General features: G+C 31.3%; 2 protein-coding genes across 12 annotated transcripts in view; one reads left to right on the top strand and one right to left on the bottom strand.

The window, feature by feature from the left end:
• Positions 1-20,107, bottom strand: part of LOC105203879 (transient receptor potential cation channel protein painless) — a 271,244-nt gene that overhangs the window by 226,083 nt on the left and 25,054 nt on the right. For all 5 annotated transcript variants that reach the window (XM_039457384.1, XM_039457387.1, XM_039457386.1 and 2 more), the window contains one exon: positions 8,467-9,564. In XM_039457384.1, the coding sequence (XP_039313318.1) occupies positions 8,467-9,556 (1,090 nt within the window). In that variant the 5' untranslated portion in view covers positions 9,557-9,564. The remainder of the gene's footprint in view (positions 1-8,466; positions 9,565-20,107) is intronic.
• LOC105203454 (nucleoporin NUP2) overlaps positions 11,875-20,107 on the top strand; it is a 233,973-nt gene continuing 225,740 nt past the window's right edge. For 3 of the 7 annotated variants that reach the window (XR_005576312.1, XM_039457389.1, XM_039457395.1), the window contains exon 1: positions 11,877-13,111. Coding sequence is in view for 6 of the 7 variants with exons in the window: in XM_039457389.1 (XP_039313323.1) it covers positions 12,929-13,111 (183 nt within the window). In the remaining variant the exon portion in view is untranslated. Of the gene's footprint in view, positions 13,112-20,107 lie in introns of all 7 variants that reach the window. The other 4 variants (XM_039457391.1, XM_039457390.1, XM_039457392.1 and 1 more) reach the window with 2 other exon arrangements.

Consider the following 20,107-nt stretch of genomic DNA (forward strand, 5'->3'; position numbering starts at 1 on the left):
GATTGTGATCACAGCTGATTTCATTGTAATTACAAATGATATCACAGTGATTACAAATGATATCATTGTGATTGCAGTGATTACAAATGATTTTATTATGATTGCAAATGATTTCAATAGTATTACTTGTTATTATTGCTAATTTCAATGTAAATATTGTTACAAATTTATCATAATTTTAAATTATAATATATAATAATAGAAATCATTAATTAATGCTTTAAATAATTTTAATATGATTGATTAGATTTTATTTAACTTTTAAAGCAACATGCCAATTCTTTAAAAAGTTTAAAATAATAATATATATAATATTATACGAGTATTTATTAAATGTACATCATGAAAAAGTAAGAAAATAAAAAGTATTTTATAGTATTCATAAACTTTATTTAATTCACAAAGTAGCTTGTTATAATAATCATAAAAAAGTTATAAAAGTATGATATCATAACAAAGTTATAAAAGTATGATATAATAATTATAAATACTTTTTTATCTTTTCAAAAACATCATGGCTTAGCCTTAAGTTTAAATCAGTCATGCATGGAGCTGAAATAGTTATAACATATTGTTTAACATCTATGTACCCTTGTATTTCCATTTGCACTGGATTTAAGCATTCTTCCTTATTATCTACAGAGTACCAATGGCACAGTGCTCCCACAATATTTTTATTGCTTTTAATTCGCGCAGTGTTATTGGAGTATTCTCTTGCCTTCCAAAATTTTTTTTCCATATAGGCAAATCCAAGGACAAAACCTATTAAGCATTTTTTTATCTAACCGACGGTTAAATTTAGCGGCCTGTTCTTACTATTATTATGCCTATGGAACTTTCTCGTGTCTGTCTGACACCCAACGTGCGCGAAGTCCCTATGCGCACACGCATAAGCGTCTCGTGGTCGCATGTTACCACGACTGATTTCGTTCTGATTTCAAACGACTCGAAATGATTTCACGTGATTTCTCACTTATTTTTCTTTGATTACACTGATTACGCTTTTAGTTTCATTTAAATGATTTCAAAATATATTGCAAGATTACACGTGATTACGAATTGATTTCACTATTGATTACACGTTATTACAAATTAGGTGAACACCTGATTTCATTAGTGAATGGCCCCTCGGATTATATTTATAAGTGTTTCATCTATAACGTAACTATATTTTTTATCAATTTTTTTCTAATTTTGTAAATATATCATGATATAAAATTGATATATATTGTCATAGTTTTGTCAAAATACTATTTTGAAATTACATCGGCAGTTCTCAATGCTTTACAAAACGTCAATACTTTTACATCTATTTTTCTAAATGTACCTACATAATTGCTGATTAAAATTGTTATGCAAGATTTTATTGTCATATAATATAATAAATGTTGTCTTATCGAGATTTTCCTACTAATATATGTAATATATGTAATATATGTTATATATATATATATATATATATATATAAATAAGTAAAAAACGTATATAGAATAATACGTCGCGTGCGTGCGCGCGCGCGCGCGCGTTGCAACTCTGATCCGCGACAAGAAAATCTGAAATCGTTTCGCTAAGCTGTGCAGTGTTGCCGGCTTGTGCAGTGTTGCCAGCTTGTAATGAGAGAAATCAAGAACGCTCGAGACAGAAGAGGATAGGTCGAGAAGACTAGACTGTTTGAGAAAGAAAAAGACGTAGAGCTCCTCCCGCATCTTTCTTACTTGACGCTGGGTCGAGAGAGAAAGCATGATGTGACATAGACTTATGACAACTGCGGTGTTCTCGCCGTTACGGATGTCGATTGAGTACACGTGTATTGGTCGACGATAGTTAGCGTGCACGGAGCGCCGTTCTAGGCGCTTTGTTACATCTTATTAGGGTTTTTCTACTAAAAAATATTCTCGTTTTTGTTGGCAATGGGACAAAAATTTTTCAATATTGCGGGGACTCGGCGATCCCTAATCAAAAATTTCATGATTATGTAGTATTCATTCGTAAATTTACTACATACAGCAAAACCATAGAACCGGCTATTTAGGCATTCTCGAGAAAATAATAAAATATTTCTAGCACCTATAGTAACATTACGAAGAAGAATTACTAGTTTGCATGCGTGGAAAAACATTGACTACCCAAGCAGAACAAGGAGTCATCACGACATCAAAATGATATCAAAGTGACTACATAATGATCATTAAAAGTCACTTTTCAATCAATTACGATTCATTTTAATGTCATTTTGACACAATTGTGTCAAATTAGTATGACATAAAAATTATTTTTACAACTTATATATATAACAATTTTTAAAAAATATTAGTAAGTTTATAAATGCTCTTTTATTATCAATTCAATTAAATTTTCTCAAGAATACAAAAGATATAGTCGCCATAAAAATTTACAATGAGGAACGTAAAAAAAAAGTATTAAAATTGTGACATATTTTTTGTGTCGAAATTGAAGTTAATGTAATTGTAGAGAAGCATTTTTGAATTTATTGATTTTTTTTAATACTACACTTTACAAAAAAAAATCTTGTCCCGAGGAATCGAACCTGAAATCTTCAGCATAACAGTCAAGAATCATGAACATCCAGTCAGAGAGGTCCGTTTACAATTCTTTTTCCGTATTGATAATATAGCTGCTGAAAGTATTTTATCATTTTCTCAAGAATGCTTGAATAGTCGGTTATACACATGTGTAATAATAATAATAATGTATCTGTATTAAAAATATTTATTCATAAAATAAAAATATTTACTCATCAAAGTCGATAGAAATAAAAACTATGTATAAATGAGTTTCTTTCTTTATACTTTTCTTATTTTACTTTATGTTATCTTTAGCGAAAACTGTAGTCAGTATCAGACTATGCACCATATTCGGTTTTCAATTTGCCATTCGTATGAATTTACTGAGTAATGCGCACGGTGGGATCCTCGCAAAGTGTGCGTGCACTTGTCATATGTGCTGATGTATCAATCGTGCTCTTAGATTCTACGAAATCTAAGAGCATGAATCATTATGAATCAATCAATTCGTAATGATTTATATTGTAATGAGATGCAATAATCTCTCGTACCAAGTATATAGCGTTACTGTATACGAACTTTCAAATGGTAAGATATCTACGGTACATATCTGTAGATGTATAAATGGTGCATAGCCTGATACTTAATTTATGATACTTTTGTCATTTACTCTTTAATTTTGTGTAATGAATATATTTCTTTTGAAAAATGGATCTCATAGATAGACGACAGGTTCTGCGTCCAGAGCGAAAAATTGATAGTGCACGTTTAAAAAAAATAAAGAGGGAATTTAAAAAGTTAACATTTTCTAATAAGTGTTCTGTATAAAATGTTCGAGCTTCGACATGTGAAATCTGTATTCTAAAAATGAATAAATTTATGAGAAAGGTATGAGATCATGCAGTTGTTGTTCCGAATCTACCCTACAAAATAATCAACCTAAAAAAGTCTATCCTTTATTTATTTTTGTATTACGGTTGCGTTTCAAAATTCACTGTTAGTATTGTAAATCTACATTATAGGTAACGTCTACAGTATACGAAACTATAGATTTCTAATACTAACAGTGAATTTCGAAACGCAGAATGCCAAGAAGTTCAAGCCAAAGCAGATAATCTGCTTGCAGAGTTGTATTTGACAGGAAACCTAACCTAACCTATTATCGCTTAGCTTAGATTCAATCCAATCGATCGATAAACAGATCGATTGCTTCGTCCGACTTGAACACTGCCATCTGTCAAAATACAGGGCAACTAATTGTCTGCTTTCTTCTGCTGTGCTCACCTTAGATCAGCTGTGAGATACCGGCATCGGACGTATGTATTCTCATAAATTTTCGGTCCGGCTAATCTTTTATATTACACTTCTAAACAAAATTCCGAAAATTTTACGTTGTTCCGGCGTTTAATCTGCACCTCATAGTGCACTCATTTTGTAGGAAAAGGCCGTCAAATATTTATATTAAGCGAATATAGACACCCATTGACAGCTCCCCACATAGCACGTAATATTGCAGTGATATCACAGCAATATCACTTTTACATTGCAATATTACAAATGAAGTATTGCATAAATATCACGAAATATTACTGTGATATCACACTAATATCAAAATGTCCGCGAAAACGCATCACTGTAATATTACTGTGATATTTCATAGTAATATTACTGTCATATTTCAAAATATTTCTGTGATGTTTATGTGATATTTAAATAATATTGCAAGAAATTAAATAAATAAATTATTTTACATTATTTTATTTTTATTGTTATTCTTAATGTTATTTTCATATTGTTATATGTAATATATGTTAGACATAGAAAAAAATAATTATATTTATTAAAACAATACAATAATGTAAACGTAATAAATGTTTAACTTACAAAAAAAATCTCTTGTATCCTTTTTCATTTTTGTTAAAAAAGATTTAATTTGAATTATAATTTTAATTTATGTTCAAGATTAAATAACAATACAAAATATTATTTACATGTAAAAATATGAAATTTTATGTGGAACAGCGTTCCACACGTACCCCTTGAAAAAAAAGTTGATAAACTTGTTTCAATAAACTGATTACTGATCAGTAACTGATGATGTTTTATCAGTTAACTGACAAAATATAATCCGTTACTGATCAGAAATCAGTTCATTAAAACAAGTTTATCAACTTTTTTTTCAAGGGACGTCACATTGGGAAAAAAATTAGAACGAGTATTTGTTTCCAAATTACAACAAGCAACGATTTTCTTTAAAATCTCACTGAAGTGTGAGCTAGTGAGTCGTGGTGAGTCGGCTCGGTCGGCCGCAGTGGCGTCTAGATATAACACCTGTGGCTGCACTTGACTCACGAGAAGGTCTCCAGCGGCGCGGCCACCTAGCGGTGGTGCCAGCACTCACTTGTTTGCGTGGAGTCTTATACACACGGCGGGACCGCATAGCGGCTGTGCACGCGCTCACTTGTTTCGTCGTATGTTGTGACGGTCGGTGACCGAGCCGCAATGTTATGTACATACATATAATTAATGAACATTATAAAATACCTAATTAATGATAGAATATATATAATCATATTTTTTAATAGAGTTGAAAAAAAATGAAATCTAAAGAAAAATTTGTTGGAAATTTAATATTTTAAAAAACTTGAAAAACCTTTTACTGTGGTGTTTAATAGTCTAATCAATATTAATGAATAAACTATTTCACAAAATAATGTACCGAGCAGTAAATATTAAACGACGTAAAAATGTATATTTTTTTCAAAAACTTCTAAATATACTTTAAAATATTTATTGCCAAGTGAATATTAAATGTGTATTAACAAAACTTTTTGTAAACATTTTTTTTTTAAATACCTTATGATAAAAATTTTTAAAAATTAAAATCGATTTTTGTGCTCCTGTAAAAATTATAAATGGTAATAAGACAAATACAAAGGTTTTTCTGTAATTTTTTAATAAAATCATTATTGATCGAGTTTTAAAGCAATAATTAAATTGATAGATTACAGAAGAGCGAACATTATAGTTTATACATATATACAGTTTAAGGGATAAACTAAGTAAATATCTAAACTAATAATAAAGTTAATTAACTTTTTTTCTTAACTTTCACTTTTATTCCACGAAAGGACAAAGACATAATTATTTTATTTGTAAGTTGATTTCTTCTATAGGATACCGAAATTACCAAGAATATTAAGGATACTAAAAATATCGAAATTAATCAAAGAGATAGTGACGTTGCATTAATAAGACATAATAAAAACGTCATTTGACATTACCTTGTTCTTTGGAATTAAGTATTGCAACAATATATTGCAATGATATCATTGGAATATTTTAATGTTATTATCACTGTGTAATATCACAGTAATATTTCTGTGATATTTCTGTGATATCAGTGGAATATTTCAAAGTCATTATCACTGTGTAATATCACAGTAATATTTCTGTGATATTTCACAGTAATATGTAATATTTCTGTGATATTGTAATGATTCTGTGATATCACAGAAATATTACGTGTGGGTCTAGATTACAGAGCCAGCTAGGATTAGATAAAAAAGATATTAATTTAACGTTTTTGGCATAAAGTGGAGCGCTGTGAGCTACATTAATGTTTATACTTTAATTGTGGAGAAGGATTTTGAAATCCGTAAATGCAATTAGAAGGTAAGCACGACCGAAAATTAATCATGTTTTGTCGGTAAAAAAGGACCATGTTAAGCATCCCCTTAAAGTCAAAATAATTAAAGGTGGCTTCTTCTAACGTGAAGAACCACTGCATATGAGCGAGCATAGATGCTCGTTGAAGTAAGATAGTAATATTTCTGTAGGAGTCCTTATGTTTGTGGATCGTAGATCCTGGAATCCCACTTTTTTTTTTTAATGTAACCGATTTGATTGTATCTCTTTACAATCCGATTAAAACTCGTTCTCCTCTCTCACGGGTAGTTCTATGTTAATTACTTTCTTATTTAAATTTATATATTTGATTTATTTGTTTCTTAAAGAAAAAAAAGAGAAAAAAACGGCGGCTTTATTTTAAAACACCGATATTTAAAATCGCGTTTTAATTATATTGAACAGCCAACAAGGCCCACGACAACGCAAAAACATATCTCGCGCCGCCGCGAAGCGTTGACGCCGGAACAGGCGAGCGCGCAGACAGGCCATTCAAGGCCTACAACTACTTTAAAAATCGACTTCTCTTCTTCTCTCCCCTTGTTACTCTCCTGTATCAAACATAGAACTTAGTCCTCAACCATTCCCAGCTTTTCGTGAAAAAGCAGAGAATTTCATCAATAATCTCCATGTAGAAATAATCGAAGAAATAGCGGAAATTGAGTCCTTTTAACCAGAAAAATCAATATTTCTGTCACACGCGCGCACGCACGCACGCACGCACGCACATATATACATATTTATATAGAACTTACTTAAGTTAATTTTAATGTAGCCGATTAGAATTTAAATTTTTATAATTAAATTTTTTTCTTATTAAATTTTCCTTAATCCACCGTAAAGATTTTATTAATCACTCATGTTTATTAGAATAAAAATGTTACATTTTCTTAATTATTTTATATTACTTTTATAATTACTATCAACCACTGTAATCATTTTATTTCTTTTATTATGTTAAAATAAATTGTAACTTTTACTTCTAACCATTTTTAAATTAATTTAACCACCTCCGATTCCTTGCTCGAACAAGATACTTGGTCCGATTCCGCGTAAAAACGATTCGATTTGTTTACGCAAACTAAGGACCAGACGGGCACAAGATCGAATAAGAGTCAGAGTATCCACGACACACTGACCTTATTCGAGCTTACGTAATGCTTTCGGTTCGTTGCACGCATCCTTGACACAAGTGTGCTCAAAACTAAAGGTCTGTTTCATTCTTCCTTGTCTTCACTCAGGTTCCATTTCTTAAGTCTCATCCTCTGACATAAAACAAAGAAACTTCCCTGAGAACTCTGGACGTAACAACTTTATATGCCGAATTTATATATACATTAAGGCATATATTGAATTCAATTAGATTGTTTGAAAATTATTCATAGCCTTTAAGTTAGATTAAAAAATTGAGATCTACTTCCCCTTACAAAAAGAAACATCCAACTGGCGTTGACAATCCGAAATGACACTGAAATTGAGTGTTAACTCTCAAATAAATCTCTAGCTTGAAGGTTAACACTCATTTTAAGTACCATTTCAGATCGCTAACTCCTAATTAAGTATATTTTTTTATAAAGACTTTAAAATGATGTAGAAAGTATATTTATATTTGTAAAAATTGCTGCTTCCTTCAAAATTTAAATTCAGCTTTTATAAAAACGTAGTGAACACTAATGATCAATAATCATCCTAAAATGTTTAAATAGACTGTAAATTTTACCGGTTTCTCTTAGAATTTAACACGAGTTATACGAGATATCATGGCATTTATTTTACACGTATCCCACGACCCTCGTTTTTTCTCTATGTATACGAGAGTTATTTGGAAAGTAAGGTCCGATTTCTACATAGTTTTCATATTTGTTTTGGACCTCTCTTTTCGAATAAGCCTCATATTAAACCACGAATACCTGTCTATAATAATTTATATTTGTCCAAATATATGAATATTATAGTTTATATTTGTCCTTATATAAATATTTTAGATGTTATATTGATCTGAATAATAATTTAAAATCTAAAAAATATTCAGATTTTTGCAAATTATTTTCTAATATTTGTAAAAAAATGTTCCAATTTGTATAAAAAATGTAAAAATTATTTTAAGAAAGTTATAAAATTACATATTAGTTTTGAAAACTTATATAAAGAATTCTGAGAAAATTTTCACCAGGGTGCATATTATTTTTCTTTCGATACCTATTTGTTATTTAAAAAATTTGATTTGTTTTATTTATGATGTTTGTGTACTTACTATCATTACAACGAACGTTCACATTTTCTTGTTCCAGAATCAACTTGAGACACTCTAGTTGATCGTGAGTGTTATCAACTCTTTGTTTTCTTGGCATTCCTAGCATTTGACAGGCATTCAGAATCAAATCATTGGCCATATTTGGTTCTATTTTCAATAGTTCCTGAAGAATAACACGATCACTCTGTTGAACGGCTGCTTGCATAGCTTTCTTTACGCTGAACTGCCTCCCTTTAAGTTTTTCCAGAATTCCAATCGCGGCTTTGTGAAAACCTCGTAGTGCAGTCATCTCGAGCAGCTCTTCGGCTATACTATGAAGATCTTCTATCTTGACATTCTTCATACTTTCCAGGAAGTTTATTTCATCATTGGCAATCAAGTAGTACTTGAGGTCATGCACATTTACCTCGCGATTTTCATATTTGGGCGGCAACACTATACTCGGTATTTTGTGCTGAATCACTTCTCGTGTCGTCCAGTTATCACAATCTCTATAAGTATCAATGTCTGGACGCTGCCGGCTTTTTTCCATTATCAATTTCACTATGTCCAGGTGGTCCTTTGTTGCCGCCAAATGAAGTGCCGTTAAGCCCTTACTATCTGGAATATTAACGCTGGCTCCATTCTTTAGTAATAGATCAGTGCACGTTAGGTCGTTCATTTTCACCGCAATATGTAAGGCAGTCTGCTCTCCTGCCTGGAGATTTGAATTTATTGTCGGTTCTGTCAGTAAAGCTGCTAAGGTGTCCACGTGTCCACCCTCCGTGGCAAAATGGATAGGAGCACGATTATATAACTCGTTTACTCTGTTAGGATTTGCACCTTGACGTAATAAAAACTCTACGAATTGTTTTAGGCCATTTTTGCTAGCTATATCAAGACATGTTTCTTCCGTGTTCGGATATACGTAGTTGATATCCAGAATTGGCGGCTGTTTTTTTAAATGATGTTCTATGGTGTTTTTGAAACAATGGAAATTCTTAGACCGTAAGGCATCCAACAATAGTTTGTAAATAACTTGCGCGCTATTTAGAGTTGGCTCATAAACATTCAGTAGACGCTCTTGTAGTGAATCCTCTTCGAGATCCATTTTATTATCTGAAAATAAAATCTTAAATGTAGAATTTTTACTCGTTTAAATTTAAAAAGAAATTATTATAAATAAGTATGATATAAACGGTATTTTAATATGACCGGGTACAGTGTATCAGTAAGAGAATAATTAAACTAAGAGAATAATCATTTACAGTTATAACTTTTATAATTTTCGGAATAGGAAGAATTGTAAGGAGCATTGTATGCATCAACATTATAAAATTGGTAAACAATTTAATAATTTTCGTGATATTATATTTCTGGTTCTATTGTGTATCTACACTTAAAAATTATGTTTTAAAATTTGGAAAATATGCGGCGCGTAATTTGAAGGAATTTGTAAATGTTCGTAAATTTATTTATGAAATTAGAATTGAGACTAATAAGTTTTGTTTACTAAGATCTGCCTTTGACCGGTATGTTTATTTTCATAATTAAATTTATAAAACTTTTAAATCTGTTTTTTTTTTTTTTTTTAAAGCGAAGCTAATTCAACGTTTACAATTTGATCAAATAAAATGAGAATTATTTTTCTAAATCTGATGAAAATTTTTCTCCTAATTCTTTATATAATTTTTCAAAATTTTTGTATAAATTTCAATTTTCTCATATTTTTTGTATGAATTGAAACACTTTTTAAAAATATTAAGAAAATGATTTTAAAAAATATAACAATTTTTAAAATTTTTGAGATCTACACAGAATAATTTCTGTTTATACACGAGAATTTACTTGTCAAAAATCAGAAGACAATAGAATAGATAAGAGTAATTTATGCATAAATCTCCTCTATAATATTTTTTGCAATTACAAACGTCCATACAGTATTGAACCTTCTAGTAACATTCCAGAAACATTGTAATACTGCAAATTGTAGAGGAATATTACACAAACGTTTCAGAGACATACAGTATTAATATTTCGCCAAAATGTTCCGACAATATGATAAAAATATTATAAAGAAATGTCCTAAATTTAATTTGTAAAGTGTATTAAATTTTTTTGTCTGATCTAAATCAAAAACTTGCTGTAAGTAGATATGGTAGGCCGGTTCTAACTCAATTTGGGGTGGGGAAAGAGGGGGGAGGGGAAAAGAGGTTCCCCCCCTCTTTAATTAATTAAATTAATATCAAGCAATTAATTAAAATAAATTTTATATCAATTAATTAAAATAATTTTTATATCAAGCAATTAATTAAAATAATTTTTAGATCAGACTATTAATTAAAATAATTTTTATATTAACTTATTAATTAAAATAATTTTATATTAACCTATTAACCTAATTTTTATATTATACTATTAATCAAATTAATTTTTATATTAATTTTATATCAATTTATTAAAAATTAAAAATAGGAAAATAAAATAACAAATTTTGGAGAAATTGCCCCACCACCGTTATCATAAGTCCCCCAAATAATTCTTTCTCTGTCTTCCTCCCTCTTGTGCGCTTTCACTTGCACACGTTATGGCTATTGTACATGGTTTTCTCTTTCACTCACACATGTTATGTTTTTGCTTGAATATGGTATAACTAATGTTTCATCTTTTAAGGGGACAATGGTTAAATAGGGAAAGATAATATTGAAGACATTGTTTTAAAGTTTCATTTTCCTTATTTATTTGTCATGTAATGCATCATGTACAATAGTATCTAAAGCGTAAGCTAACATTTCACAATCTAAAAACGAGGTTTTATCATATTTTTTTCGCAAGAGTTTCACTGCATCTCATTTATTATTAACATAATTTTGACGTAAAAGGGATACAAAATGTTTATATTTTTTGCTCACTGTGTATGTATATTGATATAAAGAAAAATATATATGTTCAACACAATGTTCGAGTTCAAACAGAAAAAGTACAGATTTTGGTTTCAAATACATGCAAGTATCACGTAATGTTAATTTAACAATATTTTCATTACATAGTTTCATGAGTTGTACAATGAGATCTTAAATTGGTAATGCTGAGGAAGGTGAAGTCGACTGCACTAGTCGCTCAATGTCCATACGTTTCTGAAACAGTGTTGTCCACGTTGCATGAGATAGGATTATTTGATTGCCTCGGTTGTCACCAATAAGTATCTCCACAAATGATGTAGTTCCCACGCTGATTCCGATGTCGAGATATTTATACGTAGTGGATGTCAATGCCAATCTCCTCCCCAAAATGCGAGGTGTATACCGCAATATTCTATAAATAAAATTATGGATAAATTAGTTGCAAAAACGGAAACAAAATATATAAAAATGTATAAAAATTATAGATACTTACAGTTTTTTGCACGTTTTGTCCTGTTGAAGCGGACATAGTACTCTATCTTTTTCTCGTATATATTTTTTTCTGAGAGTTTTCGACTGTCTACTGATCTACTGATGCGGTAGCGTTTTCTGGTTTCCTTTTTATTATGTAATCTTTTCCTCTATTTTGTAATCCCCTCCACATATCCAATAAAAATTTTTTCTTTTTATAACAAAATTCTTCTTTTACAGATAGTAATTACACAATACGCTTACAAAATGTTGTAAAATACAGACTTTACGAGAGTCTAAGAACTACTGTAGTTTCAGTGTTCCTAATTTATAGAGCTAGCAATATCACATTGTACATTCTGGAAAATTCTTAAAGTGATATCGTTCAAACCTAGAAATTTCTCATAGATATTACTTATTGAAAAGAAAATTTCCAAAAGAAGTTCTATTCAACTTAATCATAGAAAGAAAATTTATTGTTTTATTTTGACATAGAATATCAGCTCTATTCAAGTTTGACAGAGATTTATCTTTATTGGTTGCTTTTTAGTATAGACTCTACAAAAACATGTAATCAGTGTTGTAACATACCTAGGTATAAGTACCTAGGTACTGTACCTAGATACTTTAACGGTACCTAAGTGGATTACCTAGGTCTTAATAGGCAGATGTACCTGTATCTGTATTTAAGTATTTTTTGTAGGTACCTTTTAGGTTTTTAGATATAGATACATTAAGGTATTTACATTATATTCTCTCTAGCATCTGAAAGCACAATCGCTCGTTGAGTGCTCAGTGAGCGGCTCTTTGTGATTAGTATATGCTTTTAGATTTTAAATTTTAGACCAATTACAGATAATCGCTAGGATTTCGGAACGCGCCTCGGTAGCATGCGATAGCATGTGGAGGGGATGTAAAAAACAAAAGCTACTACGCGTAGCTCGCATCTCTTCACATGCTGTCACATGATACCGGCTACAGGCACGAGCATGTTTATTTAAAACCTAACGTAAACACGTCTATGTTGTTCTCTCTTTCCCTGTGTGATACCCGTGTTGTAACAGTTAAGTTTTATTTGCGCATTCGAATTTTTAATTAGTTTCTCCAAAATGTCCATAGATTGCAAGGATTTACCATTAATTTTAAGTGGACAATTTTTTACAATTGTACGAAACGAGGAAAATCCAGAAAGTCAGACAAAAAAGACTATTGCAAAATGCATGTTATGTCCGAAACAGTGTCTCATAAGTAGTTCTAAAACATCAACTGGCAATTTTCATAAGCATTTGCGGGTAAGCACTGAAGTATTTTATAATATGTAACTAAATTGGTAACATAACCCTTATTTTTTTGCCTAATATACTAATAAACTACAGGGATAACCAATATTATCTGATATATTTTAGTGTATTCATTAAAATAGCCATGTTAAGTACGTATTGTATATTTGTATAAAAAGATTAGAAAATTTTGTTTCTTTTCATTAAGTGAGAAAATTAGAAATTTTTTGTATCTGTCGAAAGTTCAATCCTTATTTCAATACGATTACTTATTTTTAAATAACTGCTTTTCTACTATAAATTGGGAGCGTTGCTGCGTTTCAAAGATTCTTTTGAGGTACTTTTTAATTTTTCATATTGTGTAGCTGCTTCAGGATGCTTTCTCTAAAAAAAATCATATCAATCGTATTATTAATAAATTATAAAAGTATTTATGACATTTCAAAAGTGTAAAAATATTAGCAAATCTCCAGTTGATGCTAATGTGGTACGTAATGTTCATTTGTATTTATATAAATATTTTATTGCGTTAATATTAATAATTATATTGAAATATAAAATATTAGTATGTCATGCCTGAATGAAATGTAATTTTTTTACTTATTTTTCTTTGATGCAAGAACAGAAGTGACAAATGGCGACCTTAATAAATAATGTTAATTTGATTATTAATACAGAAAAATAAAATAAATAAATATCTGTACAAAATATTGTTTATTGTAGGTTAACGAATTAATTGTCAACTATATAGTGGAAGAAATGCTCCCAATTTATACAGTAGAAAAGTAGTCATTTAAAAATCTTATTTCTGGCTTGTCCAGAGGTGCAAATCCACCATGTCGTAAAACCCTTAAGAATTTAATTTACAAACAAAAAGAAGAGTACGTAGAATCTTTAAAAAATAAGCTTCTAACAATTCCTTATATATGTACTACGGCTGACATTTGGAGCGCTGGATAAAAGTTACATGGGAGTAACTTGCCACTATTTGGATGATCAATTGAAAAGGCATTCAACGGTTCTAGCATGCAAACGAATGAAATATTCCCACACACATTTGCAAATTGCTAAAACTCTTGTAAATATTCATGCTGCTTACAATATTCAACAAAAACAAATTGTAGGAATTGTTACTGACAATGCAGCAAATTTTGGAAAATCTTTCCGGTTATATGCTATACCTGAAGACAATGATCCTGACAAATTAGATTTTTTATCTGATGAAAATACTTTGGTCAACGTACATAATATTCCCGATTTTTCAAATATTGTGGAAGATTTCCATATTCAATGTGAAGATGACGATATAGTACTTCCATATCATTACCGATGCGTATCACATACTTTGAGTCTAATAGCAACTAAAGATTCGGAAAAGGCATTGCAAGATGTTACTTATAAGAAGATGCACCATACAACATTTGGCAAACTAATTACCTTGTGAAATCTCATTCATCGTTCTACTTCAGCTTCTGATGAAGTAGAAACTATTTGTAATATGAAATTAATTGTGCCTTGCCCCACAAGGTGGAATTCTCTGTATGATAGTGTGAACAGAATTCTATTATTAAAGGACCATCTATCAGCAATGTGCGAAAAACTCCAAAAACCCAAATTAAAAAACGCTGAATTAGATTTTTTATCTGAATATGTTACTGTGATGGGACCGATCGCAAAATCTCTAGATCTCTTGCAGGGTGAAAATAATTGCTATTTAGGCTACGTACTCCCTACATTATTTCAAATTCAAAATACTTTAGATTCACTAACTCATCTAATTTACTGCACACCGCTCAAAAAAGCCATTCTTGATGGTATGCATAAACGATACAAGAATATTTTAGACTTGAGCAATAGTACATCCAAACCTTATATTTTGGCAACTGTTTCGCATCCAAAATTCAAATTGAGATGGCTGACTAATAAAAATGAATACAATATGATACACAGTTTATTTTTATCGGAATGTGAAAAGTTATATCGACTGGAGTTAGGTACAAATGAGGAGAAATCTTCAACAAGTAATGATGAGGACGATTTTTTTAAAAGTTTACTCAGTTTCAAGAGTTTGAATCAAAATAATGTGACAGAAAGCAATATCAACACGAAAAGGCAAAATATTGTACAAATGGAATGCTTGCGGTATTTTGAAGATAAATGTAAGACTATCAATTCCTTATTGAATTATAACGTAATTCAAAAAATCTTTAGAAAATATAATACTGTTCTGCCATCCTCGGCACCCGTTGAAAGACTTTTCAGTGCAGGGGGTCAAATATTAATCCCTAGAAGAAACCGACTTTCCGATACAATGTTTGAAACATTACTAATTATAAAAAAAAAAAGAAAAATTATAAATAATACAAACATTTTTGTCAGTATTGTTCTATTGTTCTGTAAAATAAAATTTGTTTACGCACTTTCTTTTTTTTATAATAAGTACCTAAAAAGTACCTAAATGTTTCAGGTACTTTTATACTGTATCTGTATCTATACCTAAGTAATTTTTTTTTAATGTATCTATACCTGTAATTAGATATTTTTTCATCATAGTATCTATATCTATACCTAGATACCTTTCAAAATGTACCTGTTACAACACTGCATGTAATGACATATGACTATCTGTTTTAAAAGAAAATTTTGATAAAAAATGTAAAAGGTAATTCTTTCCATCAAGACAATGTACTATATCAATGCTTTTCAAAATATCATTGTCTTGTTTTATCTTGACATAGGATATCAGTTTTTTTTAAAAATGATTTATCTTTATGGGTTGCTTTTCAGTGTAGACCCTACAAAACATCTAATGACATGTGACTACTTGTTTTAAAAGAAAATCTCCAAAAGAGAATATCTCTTCAATTTAGTCATAGAAAGAAAATGCTTTTCAAAATTGTATTGTTTTATCTTGATATAGGATATCAGCTTTTTTTAAAATTGATATAATTTATCTTTATGGGTTGCTTTTCAGTGTAGACCTTACAAAACATGTAATGACATGTGACTACTTGTTTTAAAAGAAAATCTCCAAAAGAGAATATCTATTCAATTTAGTCATAGAAAGAAAATGCTTTTCAAAATTGTATTGTTTTATCTTGACATAGGAAATCTGCTCTATTCAAGATTGACATGATTTATCTTTATGGATTACTTTTCAAGGTAGACTCTACAAAACATGTAATGGCATGTGACTATCTTTTAAAATTAATAAAAGTTGAAAAAGATTTGTTCCATGACAAATGTCATATTTTTCAAAAACATTGAATTTATCTTGACAACGTCAAGATGAGACAAACGTTTTTTCAAAAATGTATACCTCAATTGTCCTGGCTCAATATAAAAACGAGAAGTCTGAGCTACCCTCGGTCAGTTTTAGAGTTCTCGGTTCACTGAAAAGTTCTGTAAGAAGTTTCGTGAAAAGTTCAGTAAGAAGTTTCGTGAGAAGTTCTGTAAGAAGATTTCGAATATCAATATATACATTTTTTCCTCACGAAGATGGAAGAAGAAAATATAGTGCCGCAAGATGAAAAGGAAATAGAAAATAAATTTGAATGATTTCAGATTCAGACGATTCAGACAAAGAAGATTTCGACCACGTTCTTTCTGACGATTCATGTTATGAAAGTGACTCTAATGATAGAACATTGAATAAAAAGAAACATGATTTTAAGCAAGCGGAAATGAATACCTTCAATGAATCGAAAAAAATATGTGTGATATATTTATATTACGTGGAAACGGACTATGTAATTCATAAGTATTGCTCCAAATGTGTAATAAGAATGCATGCAGAATTTGAAGGTCTTTGTGTTGTACGAGAACACATGATCCGTAAATACATATCGATCCGCAGGAAATTTTGTGAAAAATGTAGGGGTCTATTGTTCCAAATAATGCCGCGTAATTTGTGCCATATTTGCACAAATTGAAAGACTATTGCAAAAGACATTTTCGAAATTATATATTCATCAATACTTTTTTTGTGACTTATAATATGGAGCAAATAGAACGTGATTTAGTGGAGCAACCTGCTCGATTAAATACGAGTGAAGAGTTTATTGCATGGGAGCAGCAATGTCATGAACTTATTGAATTGCTGGAAGAGCGTAGTCGAGTTAAACGCCTGCGATTAACGATTGGTGAGAGACAATCCGCGATTACCGCACGACTTGAAGGACTAAAAGACTCATTGTGCGGACGATTTATGCATGTGGGCACAGTGCGGGACTCCAATGGCGTGATAGATACGGCTTTTGAAAGTCGTATACTGACCGGTGCGGTGATTAACAAGGACCATATTGAGCTGCGTCAGTTTCTCGAAGATGTACGGGAAACTGTGATCGAGCGAGTGCAAGAGACTATTAAAAAACATGGCAGTGTAAGGGTGAACACCGTGTTTTTGTCACGGGTGATATACGCGCTAATAAAAATGTTGCCACTAAAAACTGTGAACTTTATCGAACTTCAAATATGCGCGAGTGGGATGATCAGCGCATCATCGAAGTCACATTGGCGATGCTTGACGAGTTTCAGGAACGTGATAGTGGATGGACATTGTCACGAATGCTAAATTTGACGTTAAATAAATAGAATCCTTTGCATGTGATATCGTATTACCGCGTGAAATTATATTGAAGAGAGCAGTGATCAACGTGAAATCTAAAGACAATGTGTTTCGCATGGTCAGTGGTGGCTGCTTTGCATTCAGTCGAACGTAATGCAGAACAAACATCTTCGTATCCGCATTATAGAACAGTGTTGAATCTTACGAACATTGAATTTCCAATATCTTTAAAGAACATTGTGAAATTTAAACAATTAAACGACATGTCGATTAATGTGTACAGTGTTAAGAAGAATGAAAAGGATTCAAGTATTCTTTCAATTCGATTCACCGACAACAAAAAGGAGAAACACATGAACTTATTATATATGCAAAATCCACAAGACAACAACATCGGCCATTTTACATGGATTAAAAGTCTGTCTTGTTTCACGAGCTCACAACTGAGCAAAAAGCAGTATAAAAAATACATTTGCAATCGGTAAGTATAATTATAAAAAGGAACGTATATTTGTGTATAAAAAGTATATATATATATTTTTTAAATATTTAAAGATATTCAAAAATTATATATACTTTTTATACACAAATATACGTTCTTTTTTATAATTATACTTACCGATTGCAAATGTATTTTTTATACTGCTTTTATTTTTACAGCTGTTTACAGTACATCAGTTCTTGTGAAAAGTTGGAGGCTCACATAGTGGACTGCAAACAAATGAATAACTGCGCCACTCGTCTGCCGAGCGAGGAGGACAAGTGGCTTGAGTTTGGTAATTATTGCAACAAGGAACGCCTACCATTCATCATGTACGCGAATTTGGAGTGTGTTCTGCGCAAGATGGATCCAGCGAGAGAGGCGTCGTGTAAGCGTCATGAGGTATTCAGTGTAGCATATTACGTGAAATGCTCGTTTGACGATGCGTTATCATTTTATCGGTTTTGTCTTGGTAATGATTGCGTTGAGTGGTTTGTTAATGAATTAAAAAGTTTAACGCATAATATAAATAATATTTTATCAACTAATGTCCCTATGAAATTAACACAAGACGATTGGGCAAAACATAACAGCACTGTCATGTTTGCGAAAAATTGTTTGCGCTGGACGCGGGTACGCGATTATTGTCACCTTACCGATCGTTATCGTGGCCCCGCCCGTTCAAACTGTAACTTAAATTACCAAAATTCACATTGCATTCCCGTAGTTTTTCACAATTTAGCTGGTTACAATGCTCATTTTATAATTAAGGAAATAGCTACAGCATTTGAAGGCAATACCGATTTGTTGCCTATAACAAAAGAAATATATATTTCCTTTACTAAACATGTTAAAAGCACCAAGAATAAAAAAAATAAGACAGACATAAAATTAAAATTTATTGATTTATACAAATATTTTGCTTCTAGTCTTGATAAATTAGCATTGTTTCTCAACAAGAATAAACTACGGATAATGTAATGTGAATATTATAATTTATCCGCAGCAAATTTTGATTAACTAATGTCAAAAGACGTCTTCCCGTATGAATACGTTGATTGTTTTGAAAAATTAGAGGAAACTGAGTTACCACCGCGCGATTTTTCAGCTTATTAACAGGCGAAACGGTGTCGAAAAACGATTATGCACACGCCGTTAACGTGTGGTAGCGGTGGTCCATCCAAACGCTCGGAGACTATAGCGATCTCGTATATTTAAAAACGGATGTATTGTTATTGGCCGATATCTTTGAGAACTTTCGCGACAGTTGCGTTACTAATTACGGACTCGATCCCGTACATTATTACACATTGTTACACGTGGGATGCAATGTTAAAATATACGCGAATAAAATTTAAACTACTGACGGACATTGATATGGTATTGTTTATCGAACGCGGAATACGCGGCGGTCTAAGTCAAGATACGCACAGGCCAATAACAAGTACATGGGTTCGTATGACCCGTCGAAACAAACCGTCGTCATATTTAATGTATTATGATGTTAATAACTTGTACGGATGGGCAATGTGTCAACCATTGCCTTACGGCAAATTTCAATGGGTCAAAGATGCCGTAAATTTTGACGCGAACGCGATTGTTCCGGATTCACATATGGGTTATATTCTCGAGGTGAACTTGGAGTATTCACAACATCTCCATAATGTGCACGACGATCTACCGTTCTGTCCGACACGCAATAAATTGCCCGGTAAGCGGCAGGATAAATTTCTAGCGACGATTTATGACAAAAAGCGTTACGTTATCCATTACCGCAACTTACAACAGTGCACGCGCTATGGTCTTCGCGTAACAAAAATTCACCGCGTACTACAATTTGCGCAATCTCCATTCGCAATTCAGCTTAATACAAATTTTAGAACTCGTGCAAATAATGAATTTGAGAAAAATTTGTATAAATTAATGATTAATGTATTCGGTAAAACTATGGAGAATGTGC

This window comes from Solenopsis invicta, chromosome 14 (assembly GCF_016802725.1).
Source record: "Solenopsis invicta isolate M01_SB chromosome 14, UNIL_Sinv_3.0, whole genome shotgun sequence".
NCBI classification, from domain to species: domain Eukaryota; kingdom Metazoa; phylum Arthropoda; class Insecta; order Hymenoptera; family Formicidae; genus Solenopsis; species Solenopsis invicta.